Source organism: Accipiter gentilis, chromosome 2, assembly GCF_929443795.1.
Source record: "Accipiter gentilis chromosome 2, bAccGen1.1, whole genome shotgun sequence".
NCBI lineage: Eukaryota > Metazoa > Chordata > Aves > Accipitriformes > Accipitridae > Astur > Astur gentilis.
In genome coordinates this window covers 12,750,472-12,768,951 of record NC_064881.1, presented here as the reverse complement: position 1 = coordinate 12,768,951, position 18,480 = coordinate 12,750,472, and the positions used below count along the sequence as shown (strand labels likewise).

Sequence of the window (18,480 nt, the reverse complement as noted above, 5' to 3'; positions counted from 1 at the left end):
GCCATTAGAGAGTTTGTATTCCTCTATTACACCCCTCCTCTCTCAACTCTCTTCCAAGCTGTTGAAACCTCTCTTAAGCAAAAGCTATTTAATACTATAACCAGCCTTATCACTCTTCTGCATACCCTTCAATTTCTACTAGATCTTTTCTGAGATGGGGGTAAGATGCAGGGGAATTAGTCTTCACTCAGTGCTGAAGATGTGGGTGCACTATGGATTTAAGTCATGGCATGATTATTGCTTTCTATTTTCTTACCCATTTCTTCCCTGAAAAACTATTACTTCACATGTTACTCTGACATTCTTCCCAATGCTCCCAGAGCTCTTTCCCTAATTCAGAGACAATCATTTTGGGTTTAAAAAGCAAGTGATTGTCAGCCTGACAGGTTTTGAAACCAAGTACAGTCTAAAACCAGGTTCAGTGGTCATGTTTTGTCTAAGCATAATTTTCAGGGAATGGGAAGGAGGCTGAGGAAAATAACGTTAGTGGAAGGAGGCTGAGGAAAATAACGTTAGTGGAACTATCCTTCAGCTACAGGAAGTTAAATGGGCAACAGTGAAGCTTTTTAAAAATGGTTTTGTTTGGCTTTGAGCTATGGAATTAACACATTATAGATTTCAAGTCTAGTACAGAAAAATATTTCAGAAATTAAACAAGCAATAGGAAATACAGACATTTCAGAAAATACAAGGAACATACTTCATATTCAGATAGATGAGAAATGCCACAGTGAGTGCTAAGATCATATCCTGCATTCAAAAGTAACCAAAGGAAAAGGGGAAAAAATATCTGCCTCTGTAATATTGAGCTGATTTCATAGGATTCTCTGTGGGTGAGGTTTCACACTTAGCTAGGTGATGGCTGAAAAAAACCCCAAACATCACAAAAGTCAAAATCTCCTGTGGCTATTCAAAGTCAGCTGTGGAAAAAAAATTTAATTGGGCACTGTTTTTCTAGGTTTTCTGCTATAAAATACAATGAAAGATAAAGGGCTACAAAAGCAGCAATAAGCTTTTTCCTTAGTATCAGCTGAGAGTGAAGATCTCCTGGACAGGTTTCCTTTCTTCACAGACTTCACTGAGATATTTTTTTTCATACCATTGTGTGTTGCTGTGGTATCATGTGCATCAGCCCTTTGTCACATAAGAACATGATGCTCAATTTCACACATCAAAAGCCAGGTATAGGCATTAAAATCAGAGCTGAAGTGCGACAACAGCAACTTTTTAAAATATGAATCTTATGTATAACACACAAACATACAACAGTTTACTGTAGGAAAAAATGTACTGACAAATGCAGTGGATGCATTTCAAACAAATGTAGGCAGATTGATGTAACAAAATCATCAGCGTAAATATAGTAATTAATACACACCAAAATGTAGTACAACTTACAAAAGGGTTGGGAAATGTGTCTAAAAGAGCTGGATGGGATTTTGTCCACCTGCTTTTATATTTTAGATGTCTTTTCCCATATACTCTCTAACTTTCTAACCCACAGAGCACTACATAGGCCAGTAGCCTCATTAGTACTCAAGACCTCAAAGTCCTGAATACAAATCATCTCCCTGGTTTAGATCAGAATTTTACATCATGAAAACAGCAGCTTGCACTGCATGTAGTATCATGTGTACCATGCAGCATAAGCATGTACCACCGAGGCACAGCCAGAACCACCTGGTGGAGGTCAGGCCTGTACACCCTTATCTTCTTTTGGGGAGCCGTTCAACTTAAATATTAAGTGGACCATAGAAATCCAAATCTGTAGATGTGGAAGAGCGGCATTTAAGTTTGAACCAAACCTGGCAAAGAAAAGGTGATTTAATCTCTAGTTCCTCAGATACCAGCTGGATCACTCGGAAAGTAGCAGGTTTGGGGCTCTTCTAAGTAACCAGGGGAACACAGTGAAACCTTGTCCAAGCCAGTACACTCCTGTAAATACTTCACGATCAATGTTCATGAATTCACATGTTCTCTGACAAAATGGCTTCACCAAAATTTTTATGCATGGATTTTCTGTTCAGCTGAAGACCCTAATAATTTAGAAATGCTAGCTAGAAAGGCAAGTTAAAATCCAAAAGCACCAATACTGGGATTCTGCAAATAGCAGAGACTCAAGGGTTGATGTCATTGCAGCTGGTAACTAAGTATGATATCACAGACATAAAAGTTGATATAAAGATATCAGCAGTTTTTCCCTTCATAGCACTTTTCTTCAATTTACAGACCAACAATTAATCCAGAGAAATGTAGCAGCTTTTACTCCTCTCACAGTTATTTGCAGCATTATCTCAACTTCTGAGAAATACACAAGTCAAAATTGACCATCACAAGACATGCAAGTATGTTTTCATTGAGGGACACAGAGTATTCTTCTTCTTGTTGAGAGGCACTTACTTCAGAATAGCCAAAAAAACTGATGCTAATAATCACATCAGCTGGTATCCTAAAAAGCACGGTGCAGAGCTGGAAATTCCCCATCTCCTTGAGGCCTATAAAACACAAAGTAATGAAGGGACAGGGGAGCAAAGGACAAGTTTCTTTTTTTTTATGGTAGCTTACAGTGATTACAAGTATGCAATGAGGCTGAAAACCCAGAGAATTAGTGGCCACATGTTACAGAGTGCATTAGAGTATACAAAAAGTTCTGCATCTCACTGCCTCTAGGCTATTTACCATCTAAAACAAGACAAAAAGCAGCAGTTTGAAAAGAAGGAAAAGCATAGAATCTGGTCTGGCAAAGGTCTGGCATAAAATCATTATTTGTTTTCTTCTCTCCCCTATCATTTGTCTCCACCTGCTGCTCCTACCTACCTGCAGGGCTGCCCTGACTTTCCATCAGGGCACAGATCTGCAAGCCCAGATGAGGTGTTCATCACAGCCTCACCTGGAGTCTTCCCTCCAGTGCATGGAGGTTTAAATTAGTTCTTTGGTTTGTTATACCCTGCTGTTTCCATCCCATGTTCTCCTCCAATCCCTGCTTATTCCTGTATTAGAACATACTCTCCCACCCACTGCTTTCATATACACTCAATTAATTAAAACCTTGCTAACTTTTATTTCTGTTAGTTGGCTATCAGCCTTGCTGCCTCATTTCCCAAGCATCACTACAGACCTCAGATCTCTTTTGCTAGTTTTGCTTCCCTGCTGTGTCTCTAATTTGTCTATGTCAGAAACCTTGCATTATTCTTTATTAGGAAGAAAATTTTCCAAGTCCCGAATGGTACGAAGCTGCCTCACTTTGCTTACTATTCAGTGAGGACTATACTGTTATGAATTACTCTCCCCCCCCCCCCCCCCAAATTCTCCCTTTAAATCCATCCTGACAGCCTGTACACATCTGTATTGTAAATGATGTTTTAGCCCAAACTCCCCAAGTAACCACTCACAAATATATTTTTCTCATGGAGAAAGGAGATAAATCTCATGGGCCACTTCCTCCTGCAGTACAGGCAGGTTCTCTTAACAGTAAAGATACTATGAGGAATATATACCACAGGCACATAGGGGGGCACGCAAAAACAGCGAGCAAAGAGCTACATAGCAGCAATCTCTGCAGCTGACTACGGCAGGCTACTGATTATCTGTGTTCATTGTGCATCAAAGTTATAGCTTGTGCCTTTGCAAATAAAATCCTAGTGAGGGATCGGAAGACACAACACTGCTAGACAAGGCCCTGATTTATAACACCACTTGGACGCATACTTAATATTTGAACGTATGCTTTAATTCTTCTGTATCACACTAGAATTACTTGCACTTTTTCTTTCATTCATCTTGCTGTTCTGAATAAAGTGGATCAGCTCTGGAGGCAGACAAGAGCTCAGCCAATTCTGCCTGCTTACCTGGGTGAGCCCTTAGCTGCCACTCTCAGCTAGTTCATGCCAAAGCACGTTTGGGATCAACAGACTGAACACTTCTACACCCAGAGGGGATCAAAGTATACCAATTCCATCCCTATCACAGGGAGTTCAATAAAGTTCAGCACCCTTGGTGAATATGGCTTCAAAGAGTTAATGCTGCTGCTGCCATCCACTTTTATACTGCTGGGTGAGGGTGGGTATCGGCAAGGCCAGATACCTATGCTGTACCCATTTGTCTAGCATGACTCAAAGCTCTGCAGATCTGATAAAGAAATTATAACCAGGTATTTGACATGTCCTCCTGGTAGGTGGAAAATGTGGGTTTAGGTCCTTCACACCATCATCATCATAACTACTGTAACAGAGACTGGCACACATTTCCCCGACTGAGGGGCATACACCACTTCTGCCATCAGCAAACACCAGTTACTCATAAGAGCTGATGTAGTCACCTACATCCACAAGGAATAACTGGACTTTGGCATTAGAGGACCAATGTAACAGGCATTTCTGTCTGGGTAAAGAGCATAATTTCAGAGACAGTCCTGTCTATAACGCTATCTGTTGCCAAGGTTAGAGGCTTCTGCCCATGCCACACTTTCATGTCCCACGGGAGCTTAGATTAAGTTAGTCTTGGTTTGCAGGCTTTCACTCTTCACGGAGTCCTCTGTGCCGTGTGGGCATATGGTAAATTTGATCACAGAGCTGGCCCAGATGAAAAAGCAAACACCAAATATTTTCTGGCAGGGTTTTACTCATCAGTTCTGATGAGGTTCACCACACTACAGTATAAAATGCTCAGGGAATGAAAGACAAAGTGTCAGGTCCTGACATCGACCATACTGTAAACACAGCTTAACAGGCTGTGAACTCTGGGATTGGCTAAGTCATGATGATACTTAGTGCTGGCGTGTCCCTCTTCCAATGAGGATTTGTCCCTTTCTTAATTTGATTTTCAAGGGATAGAAGCATGCTATTCAGTGCACCAAGCTGCTGGTTATGTTTGCTGTGTAGTTAGTAAATATCTTGAACAGATGCTAGTGCAGCACATCCCACCCCATCACCCTCACTGAACAGGACTTGGGACTCTTCCCAGACATAGCAAATGGGGCACCACCGAGCAACAGTTTGTCACTTCTACAGTTCCTGTATTTTCAACCTGCTGATAGAGGGAACTAGAATTCAATAAACTCCTGTTAGAGGGTAAATATGACTCAAACGAAACACATATGGTAATGAAAATTCAGAATGCAACTCAGTCTTCTGTATTCAGGTTGATGATCCTTCCTTTTGTCTGGAATCTCCTTTGCGCCAGCTGTTTTTCTTCTGCTGGAATAAGAAGAAAAAGTAAATTTTGAAGAATTCTGGCTAAGTGGTGTTTGCCCTACTTCCTTCATAGGCAACGTGGGAGACATTTGACTTCTATTAGCAAGACACTAGTTTTCACACTAAGATCCACTCCTCCCTGGGCAGTTGCAATAGGTGACTAAGGACAAGTCAGTGTAGGCTGCAATTGCAATGATGTACTTGCAATTGCTAAAGCAGCTGACACTGACACTGGAAACTTACTAGGATTCTACAAGTTTCACAGTAGACATATAGAATGAATCATAGTATGTAGGCACCAGTGGTATTGCCTGTACTTCCCTTCCTACTTCTTGCCAGTTAAAAGAAAGCAGAAAGATCAGACTGTTTACAAGCATATTACGCTATTCCATTTCAACAGCTGAGGTAGGCAAGGGATAATTAAACCTTCAATATCAAAATATTTATCACATTTTGAGTGCTCTGATAAAAATAAAAACAAAATGAGAGCCTTTAAGAGAACATGGCTCCAACAGCACACCAAGGCTGTTGTTTTTTATTATTCTAAAGTGAGGATGAGTATCCTAGTCACCATGCAATTGCATTTTATCCAGCTTAGACCAACCCTTACTCTCTATTTGCTTTAGCCTCCTTTGTTGTGACATATCCATAATCAAGATTAAATGGTTGTGAATCAGGTCCATGCAATGACAATCTACCACAGATTCACATGAAACATAACTAGCACTTTAGCATGCTACTGGTTACACTGTTGCACTAGAGGTGCCAATATCTACCTGACAACAAATGTCAAGACCTTTCTGGAAGTTAAGGTAGGCCAAAATGCAGTACAGCCCTTGGTAAAAAATGGCTACAGACTAGCGGTATACTTACGTAGCACACATGCTTCAGACAAGCAAAAGTGAGAGCACTTACAAAGTTCCTCAAAATTCTTATGACTTGAATGACCTTGGGTTCCTTTGAAAACATCCAGCATGTTATGCAAAATGCACGAACAACGCCAGTCCTAGTTCTGCACTCCTGGGATTTTGCCAGCACTCACAAATTGGTCCAAAAATAACGTGTGACAAGAGGGAGACATCCTCATCTAATACAAATTAGGGTAGCTTCATTTCTGGACTTGAATCAAGAGCAATAATTCCACTTGGGTCTTCTCTGACCCCAGACTGTGGAAGACACTAATTTGACAGTCTTAAAAAGGGTTTCTTTACCTTAAGGCTAATTTTAGCCTTTCATCATACAAAATAGTAAACTCAAGATATTTGGTGAGTTTTATTTCATCAAGTTTTATTCAGTGAGTTTATTACTTGCAGGAAGTCTTTGTACAAGCTGGGGAAAGGACCCAGGTCTCCCACCTTCTAGTCTCCAACTCTGATCACAAGGTCAGTCTCAATGTTAAACGTTATTAATTTCCAAGTATTACTACAAAGCACATATTTTATTTAAACCTTTTTGAAAATTAAATGAATGCGTTTGGGTTTTTTACGTTTCCTTGTTTTAAGCGAGCCACTGTAAACAATACAATCCACAACAAGAAAGCAGCAGCCAAACCCAAATTTCATCAGTGTCACTGTTTGGCTATCATTAGCCTCCTGAATTTTCTGTATTAATGCAATAATACATTAACTCCCACTAAAATATTCTAATCCAGCAGTTAATTTCTCTTCTGTGAATAACTGTTGAGGGTGCAGCAGAGTCTATAGTCAAGAGCCTAGACTCTGACCCAAGACTGCATACCTGAAAGAAAAGACCTTTTGACCTCTTCCAACAATACTTTAAATAGAATGTGCAGGGGAAGCAAGAAAAGTATTTATTTAAACAGCGCAGCACCTTTCAAACCACTGCTCTTTTTGACTGTGGGGAGCCATTTGCTCCAAGGCAAGCCAGGAAGTAAAGCAACCTGCTCCCTCACCGGTATGTGTTGCCAGGTGTGCTCTCCATCCTTGGTCTGTGAAAGTGTTTGTGCACAGGGAGTTCTTAAAATTTCTTAGGAGATTACTGGATCAAATGGCAGATTTTTAAAGCTGCCTAAAGAACCTTACATTATGAATTGCTGTTTCATATTATTTATTATCCAGCGTATTAAATCTAGTGTTTCATAAGTGCTTGCTTATTTCATTAGATGAAAACAACATTCAGAAAGTTGTGTTCTCACACTTCTACAGAAGTACAACAGCAATGCAAACATACCAATCTGCAAAGGAGGCGTATTAGTGACCTCAGTGCCAAGAAAATACCTTCAGTCGGTTTTTTTTTTGGTGGTACTAAGCACACCCTCCTTATATGGACTTTAAGTTGTGAATATCGAGTGCCTTACAGTATCGGAGTTCTGCTGCCTAAGGATGAGCGTAAGGTTAAAAAAACCCTGCAAAACAATGCTGCTCTAAGGAATGAAAGTATCCGTAGCAGTAAATACAGAGCACTTCACTGACTTAGTGAACTTCTGACTACAGCTAAAAGACATTTTGCGACCTCAAGTCTCGTTCATTCCCCTGAAATGACGCCACCCTGGAAGGGCCACGTTCACCCCGGTAAAACCCCTTCCACGCAGGTTTAGCCCTACAGGCCAGGTAATCTCTTCACACCCAAGCGTACCCTCAGGAGCAGGTCTCTTCGCACGGACCGACTACCACCCCAAGGGCAGCGGCTTCTTCAGGGGCTTCCCTAAATCCTACACGTCCCTAAGCCCAACAGGTTTCTCCAAACGTCCTCGGAAGCCAAACGCGGCGCCCTCCTCTCGCCCAGTACAGCACCCCCCCCCCCCCCTCCCCAGCAGCCAGACTCGTTTCCCCGCTCCCCCCGCAGCCCGCCGAGGCCAATTCCTGCAGGAACACGGATCTAGACCAGCCGCACGAAATCCGTCTTCTCCCAGTCGATCACCGCTCCAAGAGAAGTTATTTCTTCCCTCGGAAAAATCAAAAGCAAGTTACAAATACTGCTCTTTTTTTTAAAAAAAAAAAGGGGAACTAAGGGAAAGCGGAGGCGAGCCCCCGCCCTACAAGCTGCTCCGTCCTTAGAGCCCTTCGCCCGGCCTCAGCGAGGACTAAGGGGGCTGAGCGCCCTCACCGGCCCCCCGGGCGGCAGCCCTCCCGCCCGGGGCCGGGGCCGGGGCCGCAGCTCCCTGCCGCCTTGGCCAGGCCGGGCGCGGAGGGCAGCCCCGGGCCGAGCGCGAGCAGCGGCGGAGGCCCCCGGCCCGGCTTCCTGCCGCCGCGGAGCGCAGAGCGCGGAGCCCTTCCGCCCCCGCCCCCGCGCATCCGGTCAGCCCCGGGGCGGGGCGGGCTGCCGGCATAAAGGCCGGGCCCTGCCGCGCTGCCCGCCGCCGGTCCCCCCTCGCTCTCTCTCCGTCACCCACCCCAGAGCCGCCGCGCCGCGGTGGGGCGGGCGGAGGTGCCCCTCTCTGTTCTTCAGCCCGGCAGGCGAAGGTACCCGCGGCCGCGGGGGTCCCGGTGCCGGGGGCGTTTTGGGCTGGGCGGGCGCCGGGCCGGGGCGCTCGGCGGGGGCAGCCGCGGCTGCAGCCTCCCGCCGGCTCCTCTTCTCGCCCCTGCGAGGGCAGGTCCCGCTCTGCGGGGAGGCGGGCCCGAGAGCGGACGGGGAGCTGGTCACCGCGGCAGAAAACCGCCCGTGGCGTGGCGTGGCGTGGTGTGGTGGGGTTTTTTAATGATGCTAATGGGGTTAGCGGCCGAGGTGTGCCAAGTGAGGGTAAGGTTGTCCGGCGCCTGCCAGGCTGTGAGGAAGGTGTTGCTACACCTCGGTCCTTGGACCGCCTCGGCTACAGGACCGCTGTGTTTTTGGGAGGGTCGCAACCCTCCAGATGCAGTGAGCAAAGGCGTGCTTGCCAAACTCTGCTCAGGGGATTGCGTGATCAACTGTGAATCAACCTCTTTGGCTAGCACGGAGGTGTTTTGAGGTTCAGATGCTAGCCTCGATTCTCTCCTTGAGTTTTGTGAGCACAGGCAGTCTGCAAGAGCTGCTTGGCCGTTCAGCGTTAGCACGTGTACCAAAAACTCTGCGCTGGCAAAGCTGTCTGCACTTGAGAAGAAATCTGTCTGATGAGCCATTGTAAAACCTTTGGTACTTCACTACAGTATAAGCGCTCTCCACGCTTACGTCTGTGTGAGTGTACCCGAGATCTTATGTGTGCCAAAGGTACCCTTGGTCAATTCATCTCTAAGTAGATCCCCGATCGCTTTAGTTGAGGAGCCAAAATCAGCCAAGCGTGTTGGCTAATTTAATTGTCCGTATGGATGTGGTTGGTCACAGTAGCTGGTGTAATTAGCAGTACTAATGCAGTGAGCCAGAGAGAATGGAGGACTCTTGGCCCAGTCAGAGCTGGATTAGGCGAGATGTGTTAGTGGAAATTAAGCACCTCATCGATGTGTCTAAAACAACCCTACTTCTCTAAAAGAAAGTCAGTACTGCTCTGAGATAGAGTGTGCCTCTGTCCTGTGCAAGCCTAATACGTGATTATTTTACTTAATAAATTACTGACGTAAGTTCTAAACTGGGTTTAGGTCAAATTGTGTACTATACTTCGAAGGCAATTGCTTTCCATAGGCATTTACTGTAACATCCTTATCTACTCCAGAGATGCCAATCTCCTTTCACACACATGCCGAGTTAAGTGCACTGAGTTAGTGTAATCAAGTTAAATTCAGCAACTTCATTTATTTTAAAGATATGTTGCTTCTATTTTAGACTCAGCGAGGAACTTGTGTTTCCAAAGACTTGCTGGTTTTTTTGATGTATGTGAAATTTTAATAACACTTTTCCTGTATTACTCTGGTTTTGCTTATATTTGTAGTAGCTCTATAGCTATGAGAGGTTATTACAGGAGATGTCAATACTGGCTCTAGAAAAATGTTGCTGTGCTGTTTTAAGATTTTGTTCCATTTCTTACTGGTGCTACTGCCTTTTGTCTGTGCCAGAACCTCTGCATACATTTTGTCCCATTTTAAAGGGAACAAAGAACAGAAAACATTCACCCTGTGACTCTTCTTCAGAAAAAAGAACTTGTTTCCCTACCCACTATGTTTCTGCCAGAAAAGTTTCTGAAATAGCTTGCACTGTTCTAGCAGTGGCCTATCCCTTTTCAGGGCTGGCCTTGTTTCCCATGTACAAAACCTGAGACTCATGATAACATGAGTATGTCCACATGCTAAATTTCACGAACTTTGCTCAGAGTAGCAGAGGTCTAAGTAACTTATCTCTTGGCACTTGTCAAACATGATTACCTATACACATAGATAGCAATGTTAACTAAGAGATGTGATCAAACTGGGTTCGTAGTGCTAAAGGTTGAAGTGTAAGTGCCAGCGTGCTCTACCTTTAGCTAGGAAGGAAGATACTAATCCTTCATACTGTAGTTAGTCAAAGATTAAAACCTGCTTCGACCAAGGGTGCATTTCTTCCATAGCATTTGTATACTGGGAAATAAAGGGCATTCTTTCAAGGACTTAAATGCCTGCTCGATGTCAGCATCACTGTGATGAGTACAGACTGTGAAGTTAAACACATACATGAGATGGTATGATTCACGCCCTTGACATTTGCTTAATGCAGGGAGGTGAACAGAAGAAAGCCAACAGCTTTGCAATGTGTTGCTAAACGAAACACACCGTTCAATTGCAAAAGCAGGCTTTCCTCAATAATGGTAGTGCTGGTAGTTGAAAAGCTAGTAGTGACAGCCAGTAATTTACCTGGTATGTTTTGGACATTTATAAGCATATTGTATTCTGAAGCTCCCTATGCTGGCAGTTTTTCAGCAGGGTTGAGACTGTGACTTGGTCTGCATATGATTTCATGATAACAAGGAATGCCTACAAAGCAAAAAAACTTGCGGTCCTAAAAGGAGAATTTTTCCTGACCTGAAGTACTAGCTTGTGAGCACTAAAGTTGTTTGATCAAGCCATAAGTTTTGATTTGCAATTGCCATGCTTTTCTGCTTAAGGTGCTCAAGGGGCAACTATCGCTTTTTTGATTCTAGTTTTTGCGTCCATGTTCTGTAAGAGCAGAGATGGAAACCCATGATGTGAGGGGTGGGGAATTTCTAAAGCAGTTGAGGGCAGGTGTTTCCTGCCTCTGCCCAATGGCAAATCAATTGTGCTGCATTCTGGAGAAGAGTAGGAGCAACCTGGAGATGATGCAGAATCAGGACAAATGGGTCAGATGTGCAGATGTAAGCATCTGTATTTTTTTGAAACATCACGCAGAAGCAGGCTAGAGAAAATATTTAGAATGGATCTGAAAATGCTTTTCAATTTTGAAATGCTGATGTTTGCATTTTCTCTCTTTATGGTTTATTCTATCTGGTAAATGTTTTCTTTCATCAGGTATCTGAAGAAACAGCCTGAAGATGAACTTCTTCCTGGAGACATTGAAAGTCATTGCACTTTCTCTTTATTACTTGCTGGAGTCACTAGTGTTCTTGGTTGTGCCTAGACGGAAGAAGAATGTTAGTGGTGAAATAGTATTAATAACAGGAGCGGGAAGTGGCATTGGAAGATTCTTGTCGTTAAAGTTTGCCAGCCTTGGAGCCACAGTGGTTCTCTGGGACATTAATCAAGAGGGGCTCAAGGAGACAAGTAGACTGGTCAGAGAAAATGGAGCAGTGAGAGTACACTGTTACATCTGTGACTGTAGCAAAAGACAGGAGGTCTACAGAGTAGCTGATCAGGTAAAGTATCTTTATTTGTGGCTTTGACACTATTCTAAGATGAATGCATGCATGTATGATAAGTTTTAGTCCCTTCAAGACAAGAGATTAAAGTTAATTCATTCAGAATGTATTTCACATGCTACCCATTTCAAGAATACTGTTTTTTAGAGTTGACTTGTATACCTCTGTTCTCTTAAAAATAAAAGGAGCTGGTTCTCTCTTTCAGTAGCTAATTTAAATGGGTAGCTTCTCATTCATTCAGTTACTGAGCAAGCACTGGTGAAGTGCAGAAAATCAATTTATTGACGCTAAAGCAGTATTTCACATTCTGGCAGTCTTTTACCAAAAGTAAACGCTAAAGACCATACATTGTAAAAAAAAAAAAAATTATTAACTCTTTAGGCAATTTTTAAATAATTCCATGGCAATGAATAGATTTTTGCAGACTCACTTTATCGGAATTAATAAAAGTATCTTAGAGTCTTAAATACTTGTTACTTTCCTTTCTGAAGAGCTTTGTAAATATAGCATGTGGTTAGATATTTTGGGCAGAGTAGTGGAATTGCCAAAAGCTAAAAATGCTTAACAGTTTCCATTATAACAACCTGTTCTCATTTGCTTAAAATGTTGCTAAACTTAACTGTTGGACTAGAAAGTTTCCACAGTGAGTGTTTGCCTGAGGATGAATTCTTAAAAAAAAATAAAAAAAATAAATCAGCTGTCTTCAGGAACATCTGTTGGCTGAAATAATGTTCCTCTTTTGGCGCTGTTTAAGAAGCTCTAGCCTTCTGCATTTTTCTATCTGTGCCAAAATGACTAGAACAAATTTTCTGATAAGTGAAGCTTGTGCATGACTTGCACTTGTTAGAGACTGGTACTATTGGTTTTGTATTCTGGTAATGCTGTAATGCTAATCAGCCTTGGTCCCCCTTGCAGCTCTGTTACGCCAGCTGAGTTGCACATCTGCCATCCCCGCAGAGCAGTTGCACGTGTCTTGGTGCAGGCCTGTAACTGCTTCCCGCTGAACTGGGAGGAGTGGAGGAGGAGGGAGTATTGTAATGTGAAGGACACTGAAATGAAGAAGATGGAAACTAACCCTCAGTTCTGAGGACTCAAGGGCTAGCACTTCAGTCCCATGGAGAAAAGCAGTAGCAGAGCCTTTCTGGCCAAATATAAAAAGAAGAGGGTGTAGATATGTGTGTGACAGAGGTTAGGGATGATAAAAACAGAGGTAGACAGTAGCGAAGAAGTGTTAAGAGGGTCTCTGTGCCTGATTCCTCACTTATATAAGTTTCTGTCAGCAGTTTGCTAACAGCTGATCCACTAATAATCCTCCTGTTGATTCATATAGAAGAAAATACCCTACTTACTACTGTTATTTCAGAAATGTCATGTCCTGCTGACAACTTTCCCATCTTATTAGTGACAGAAAGACTTTAGTATTAGTGCCTGGTGCCACTGTTTACTTAATATGGTATAGTAGACTTTGGCTCATAGTGTTCACTGTCAGCCTTTGCAAGGTGACACAGCACGGTTCCAGGTTATGGTTTTTTCCCCCCCTTGGTGATTCAGCTTCATGCAATGACTTGGAGTTTTGCAAGACTATAGCGAACTAAATTCATGCAGGCAGGGCAGGATATGGTTGAAAACTTTGTGCCCAGTAAAACAATCTCAAAGCCAAAATTAAATGTATGTGAACCTTAAATACCTGCTTCTGATACTTCATCAGCCACACAGAGAGACTAGGAGAAAGTCACTTCAGTAGGAAGAAAACCAAAAAGCCCTGCACATGTGGTGTCCTTGTTCCTTTCCTGTACCAACAACACGAAGGACAGCTTTTGGCTATCAAGAGCTATAGCTTAAAATTTATTTCTAATGTTCCTGTTCCAGAAGTACCCAACCCCAAAAGGAATGTGGCCTTCTTTGAGCTACCCCTCCTTCCCTCAAGTTCAGCTAAACTTTAAGAATCTAGGGCTTTGAAAGAGAGAAGTAACTCTGGGTTCTGATCCTCCTACTTGTGAGGAAATGGAAGCCTTTCCCTCATTATCATGTTGCAAAATTGCATTTGGGCTTACATTTACTTCCAGGATCCCTCTTGCATGGTACTTTTTTGCTTATCCACAGTTTTTTCTTGCTTGTTAGTCAAGATGACAGTTTGCAGCCAGTTTTCCACTTTTCTGAGAATCCTCTTCGCTGTGCAGAGGAGCAACAGTAGAAGCACATTTCCTGGTGGTATTTCATGCTGCCTGTAAAATATCCAGTGCTTTCTTCCACCTCTTATAGGCAGTTATGGAGGGGCTTGTGGTTCTTAGAAAGTAGATGCTTTGGAATGCTGTTTGGGAATTGTGAGAATTGCTCACTACTAAACTTCAATAGAAAAGCATAAATATAAATGCGGAAACAAACAGAAAATAGTGTTTATACCTGAAAAAGATGTTTAACCAGATCAGCTGTTTCCATAATGCTTGCCTTACCTAGGACTAATACAAGCACCTGCAACGTACTTTGCTGCACTGCACAAATGGAGAGGTTTAGAGCTCTGGAGATTTGACATTACACCCCACCCCTCTTAATAGCTAGGGAGAAGGTTTAGTAAAGGTCTTCTGTACTTGGCCTCAAAGCAGCGTGTGGAAGCCTGGGCTGGGTGTCTTGGCTCTGTCATGCACAGAGGAGAGCTGAGAAGAGAAGGGAATTAAAACAGCCTATTTGCTGAGGAAAGAACCGCCACATCTAGTTAGTAGGGAAGCAGCATGAACAGAAATGTTGTAAAGCTGGAATTATTTGTCTGGGTTGCAAGAAGGCACTCAAATCTGCTTTGAATTCCATCCAAAGTGTGAATATATTTTGGAAGACTGAGTAGAGACAGGTGGTAAAGGAAGAGGTTCTTGAGGTTTTCGCCACTAGTTAGAAATGGGTTGATCAAGGTTCTGTTCTCATTTCCCTTCTCGTATCTGACCCGAATGCCCCAATCACCAAGTTATAAACTGTATGTACCACATCCCCCACCTCTGTCCATCTTTTGTTTGCACAAAAGAAGCATGACCACTTATTCAGGTATTTATTTGCCCTAAAGGGTAGATTTGGGGTACTGGTCCAGCCTTCCAGAATTGCTAGATCATCTAACACAAGGCAGTATTAAAGCATCATTTACTAATTATTGTGTTTATGTCTCTGCATACTATTTTAAACTTGTGATGAGGGGTACATACTCAGGTTGGTGACTAGAACAGCTTGTCTAAGGCTGCCTATGGAGATCATGTGGCACTGCTTCAGAAATACTTAAATTGTTACATGACAACATTTTGAAAGGGAAATAGGCAGACAAGAATGTGTGAGCAATGACCTAGGTGGAGAGGGGCTCTGGCTGATGAATTTATTATAAAGGTTGTACTGTATAATCCTGCCAAGGCTGCTCTCTGTTTTTTTAAACCCTTACTTAGTTAACAAACATGGACAAGGTTGGAACAAGTTTAAGGAAGATGAGGAATTTAAGCTAGAATAAAGGATAGGGGGTAAATTATCCTTTAATTCTTTATTGTTATACAGGCGAGCCTACCAGCTCTGCTTGTGCTTTCTTCAGTCAGTGTAGGCACCCAGCAAAGGAAACACCATTAAGAAATGAGGTTCTGTGATCTGCAACTGTATAGCAAGATGGCATAAAACCAACATGTTTTCCCAAAACTACTGATCAGCACGTTTAGCTCTTGATCTGGAAATCACAAGTTAAACAACATATAGAGTACTTATTTACTTTTTCCCAGATAGCTCAGATTAATGAACCATACTTCAAATACTGCATTAAATATTTTCATTCTCCTTTTGAGAGCTGGCACAATATCTTGATATCAGCTGGCCTATAGTTGTTCTTTCAAGTGAGTCTGTTCATGAAAGTTCTCGGTCTGGAGCTAAAATGAGAACTATACTTTCTCTTACTGAACTAAATGTGTAGATATTATTCTTTAGCCAACTTATTTTTGGGAGACATTTTATAAGGATTCTGGTACAGTGTTAGAATTGAAGTAGATACACGAGAAACAAGCTTCTGTACCATGAGCCATAGAAGCTCATATGGCTTTTGCCTTCTGTAAGTGCATGTGTCCTAAAATCTTCCTTTATTTAGAACCTTGCAACTTTTGTTTAATTTTCATAACAAACAACTACCCTTCCTACAGTTTTCTCATTTCTTGTGTTGTCCTGAGAGTCAATATGAATAGAGACACAGTGCTCTTTCAGGTTGTCTTCATGAGAAATTAACTTGTTAAAAAAAACAAAAACAAAAAAACCACCAACACAAAAAAAACCCAAACAAACAAAAAACACCTTTTTGTTTGGGAATATAAGCTTTTAAGTTCCTGACCTGTAAAGTTGCTTGAAAGAGTCAAGATAAGTTGAATAAATAAAGAGGTTGTAAGGAGGAAATGAATTTTACAGGTGGTCTTTCTCACTGCCTGTGCATATGAGGAATACTTCTTATTGAAAGTGACCATTTGCCCATTCTAATTCCAACACACTGAGGGCAGAAAAATGCATCTCCTTCCCTGGAAAGCTGTAGGGAAGTCTGGTTTAATGTGTGCGCTGTGGAATGCAAGTGAAATTAACACTAGTGGAAAAACTACTGTAATACGTGTCAGTGTTTAACAATTGCAGTCAGGAGAAGTGGAGCATGTGGAAAAGAGCATGAAGAATTTTGAAATATCTCAAATATTAAGATGCTACTAAGTAGCTTCTGCCCCACGTAGTACAGAGACGAATCCCTGGACTGTTGGGGATGTAGGCAATTAACACTACCAACAGGGAATCCAATTTTCCTTCTGCTTATCAAAAGACTCAAGTACTGTGCAAGCTGGCTTCAGCCTTCAAGTCATATGGCAGCACTGCTTCTGTGCTCAAGTTGCTCTGTGGAAAACACTAGAGGATTTGAGTATAATGCAAAGAACGTCACAAGTTAAAGTTTAGGTATTGCAGCGCTCATTTGATGTACCCGATTCTGGGGAACTCTCTGGAGGATTTATGTACTGTGCCTCACTGCATGGTACAGAAATGGCCCTACAAACAGAATTGCTCATTGGTTTTAAGATGGGTTTACTGTAGCAAAATACTTGTTGTGTTAGTTGAGCTCTCTGCAATAGACTTATCTGGAACAGATGCAGCAAGAACCAGAGGTGTTGAAAGCAGAAGTCTGTGTGGAGCTGTTGGGCTCCACACCTCCAAAGGAATCCAGTTGCAAGCTCAGCTCTAAAAAGCCCTCCTAAAAGGTGCAAGAACCTTGAGGTGTTTGGATCCGTAACAAGCATAATAAGGTCAACTTAGTTGAAATGTGCAATATTTCTTATGTTTTCATGTGTAAAACTTGGAAAGCGTGTTTTGTATTTATTACATAATATCTTGGGGCTTTTTGTTTAGGTTAAAAAAGAAGTTGGCGATGTTAGCATCCTAGTCAACAATGCTGGTACCGTAACTGGGAAGAGGCTTATTGATTCTCCAGATGCACTTGTGGAAAAAACCTTGGAAGTAAACATAATGGCACACTTCTGGGTAATACCTGTTCTTTGCATATACGTACTAAAACATCCTTTCAACATGTTTTCAGTGTTAATTTTGCCTTTTGGAACGGAGGAAAATATGCAAGGAGTTCCTTGCAAGTTCAGTCAGAATTGATACAAGAAATTACTTTCTATGCCTGGGAGTCTGTAAAATAAAAAAAAGGTGAAAGAATGGATCCTTTGGGAACTTCTGCAGTAGGTAGGTGGAAGCAAAACTGCTACATATTTAGAAATGTTCTTAAGAACTCAAGTTTACCATCTGCTAAATTCTGAAGCTAGTCATATGTTATAATCGCTCAATATTAATTGACATGAAGCAGGCCCAGCCTAAAAGTTGCTGCTCTAGTAATAGAGAAGTGTTCAATTCTGTTAGTGTTCTAGTTGCTTTGTGGTTATGATAGTTTTAGTAAGAAATACTACATGTTCAGACAATGCTCTTATTATTAAGTGGGGCTTTTGTCCAAAATGAGTAACTTAATGTGCCTTTTCTTCCTTCTAGGGAAGGCAGGTCATCTATATGGTGTTCTTATCATAAAGAATTGCAAAGAAGATATTGAAATGTTTCAGTTTCTTCATAAATAAATTTAACCACAAAGATTAAATGAAGACATGAAATTAAAATTTTTGCTATTTTACAAAATGTGCAGTGATTTGAAATATTGCAGTGTTGAGCTTTAGGCTAAAAGAACCTTAACAACTAGCAAGTTACCATCTGTCTTTGGTGCTGAGGAGAAAGTGGTACTGGTGGGCCCTGGAAAGTCCCAGCTTAGTACCTGAAGGCTAGAGTTCAAACAACAAACCCTTCCCCCCACCCATTATGGAAGGGGGGAAGCGTATTTAAACTGTAGGGAGAAATTCTTTAAAAACACCACCTTCAAAATATTATAGCATGTAGCTTGCTTAGTAAAATGTTTCTTTGCAATTCTGACTTACATTGCAGACTTACAAAGCCTTCTCCCAGCGATGATGGCCTCTAACCATGGGCACTTGGTTAGTATTGCAAGCTTAGCGGGACTGATGGGAATGAATTGCCTTTCAGGTAGTGTATTAAAGCTAATGTTCATTTAGACAATTATTTTGATTTAAACTC

At 42.0% G+C, this 18,480-nt stretch overlaps 1 protein-coding gene across 1 annotated transcript in view; it reads left to right on the top strand.

Moving 5' to 3' along the window:
- The first annotated feature begins 8,473 nt into the window (after positions 1-8,473).
- Positions 8,474-18,480, top strand: part of LOC126047293 (epidermal retinol dehydrogenase 2-like) — a 14,052-nt gene continuing 4,045 nt past the window's right edge. Inside the window, 5 exon segments of the mRNA XM_049820788.1 lie at positions 8,474-8,614; positions 11,522-11,865; positions 17,251-17,382; positions 18,331-18,343; positions 18,346-18,429. Coding sequence (XP_049676745.1) covers positions 11,545-11,865; positions 17,251-17,382; positions 18,331-18,343; positions 18,346-18,429 — 550 coding nt within the window. The 5' untranslated portion in view covers positions 8,474-8,614; positions 11,522-11,544.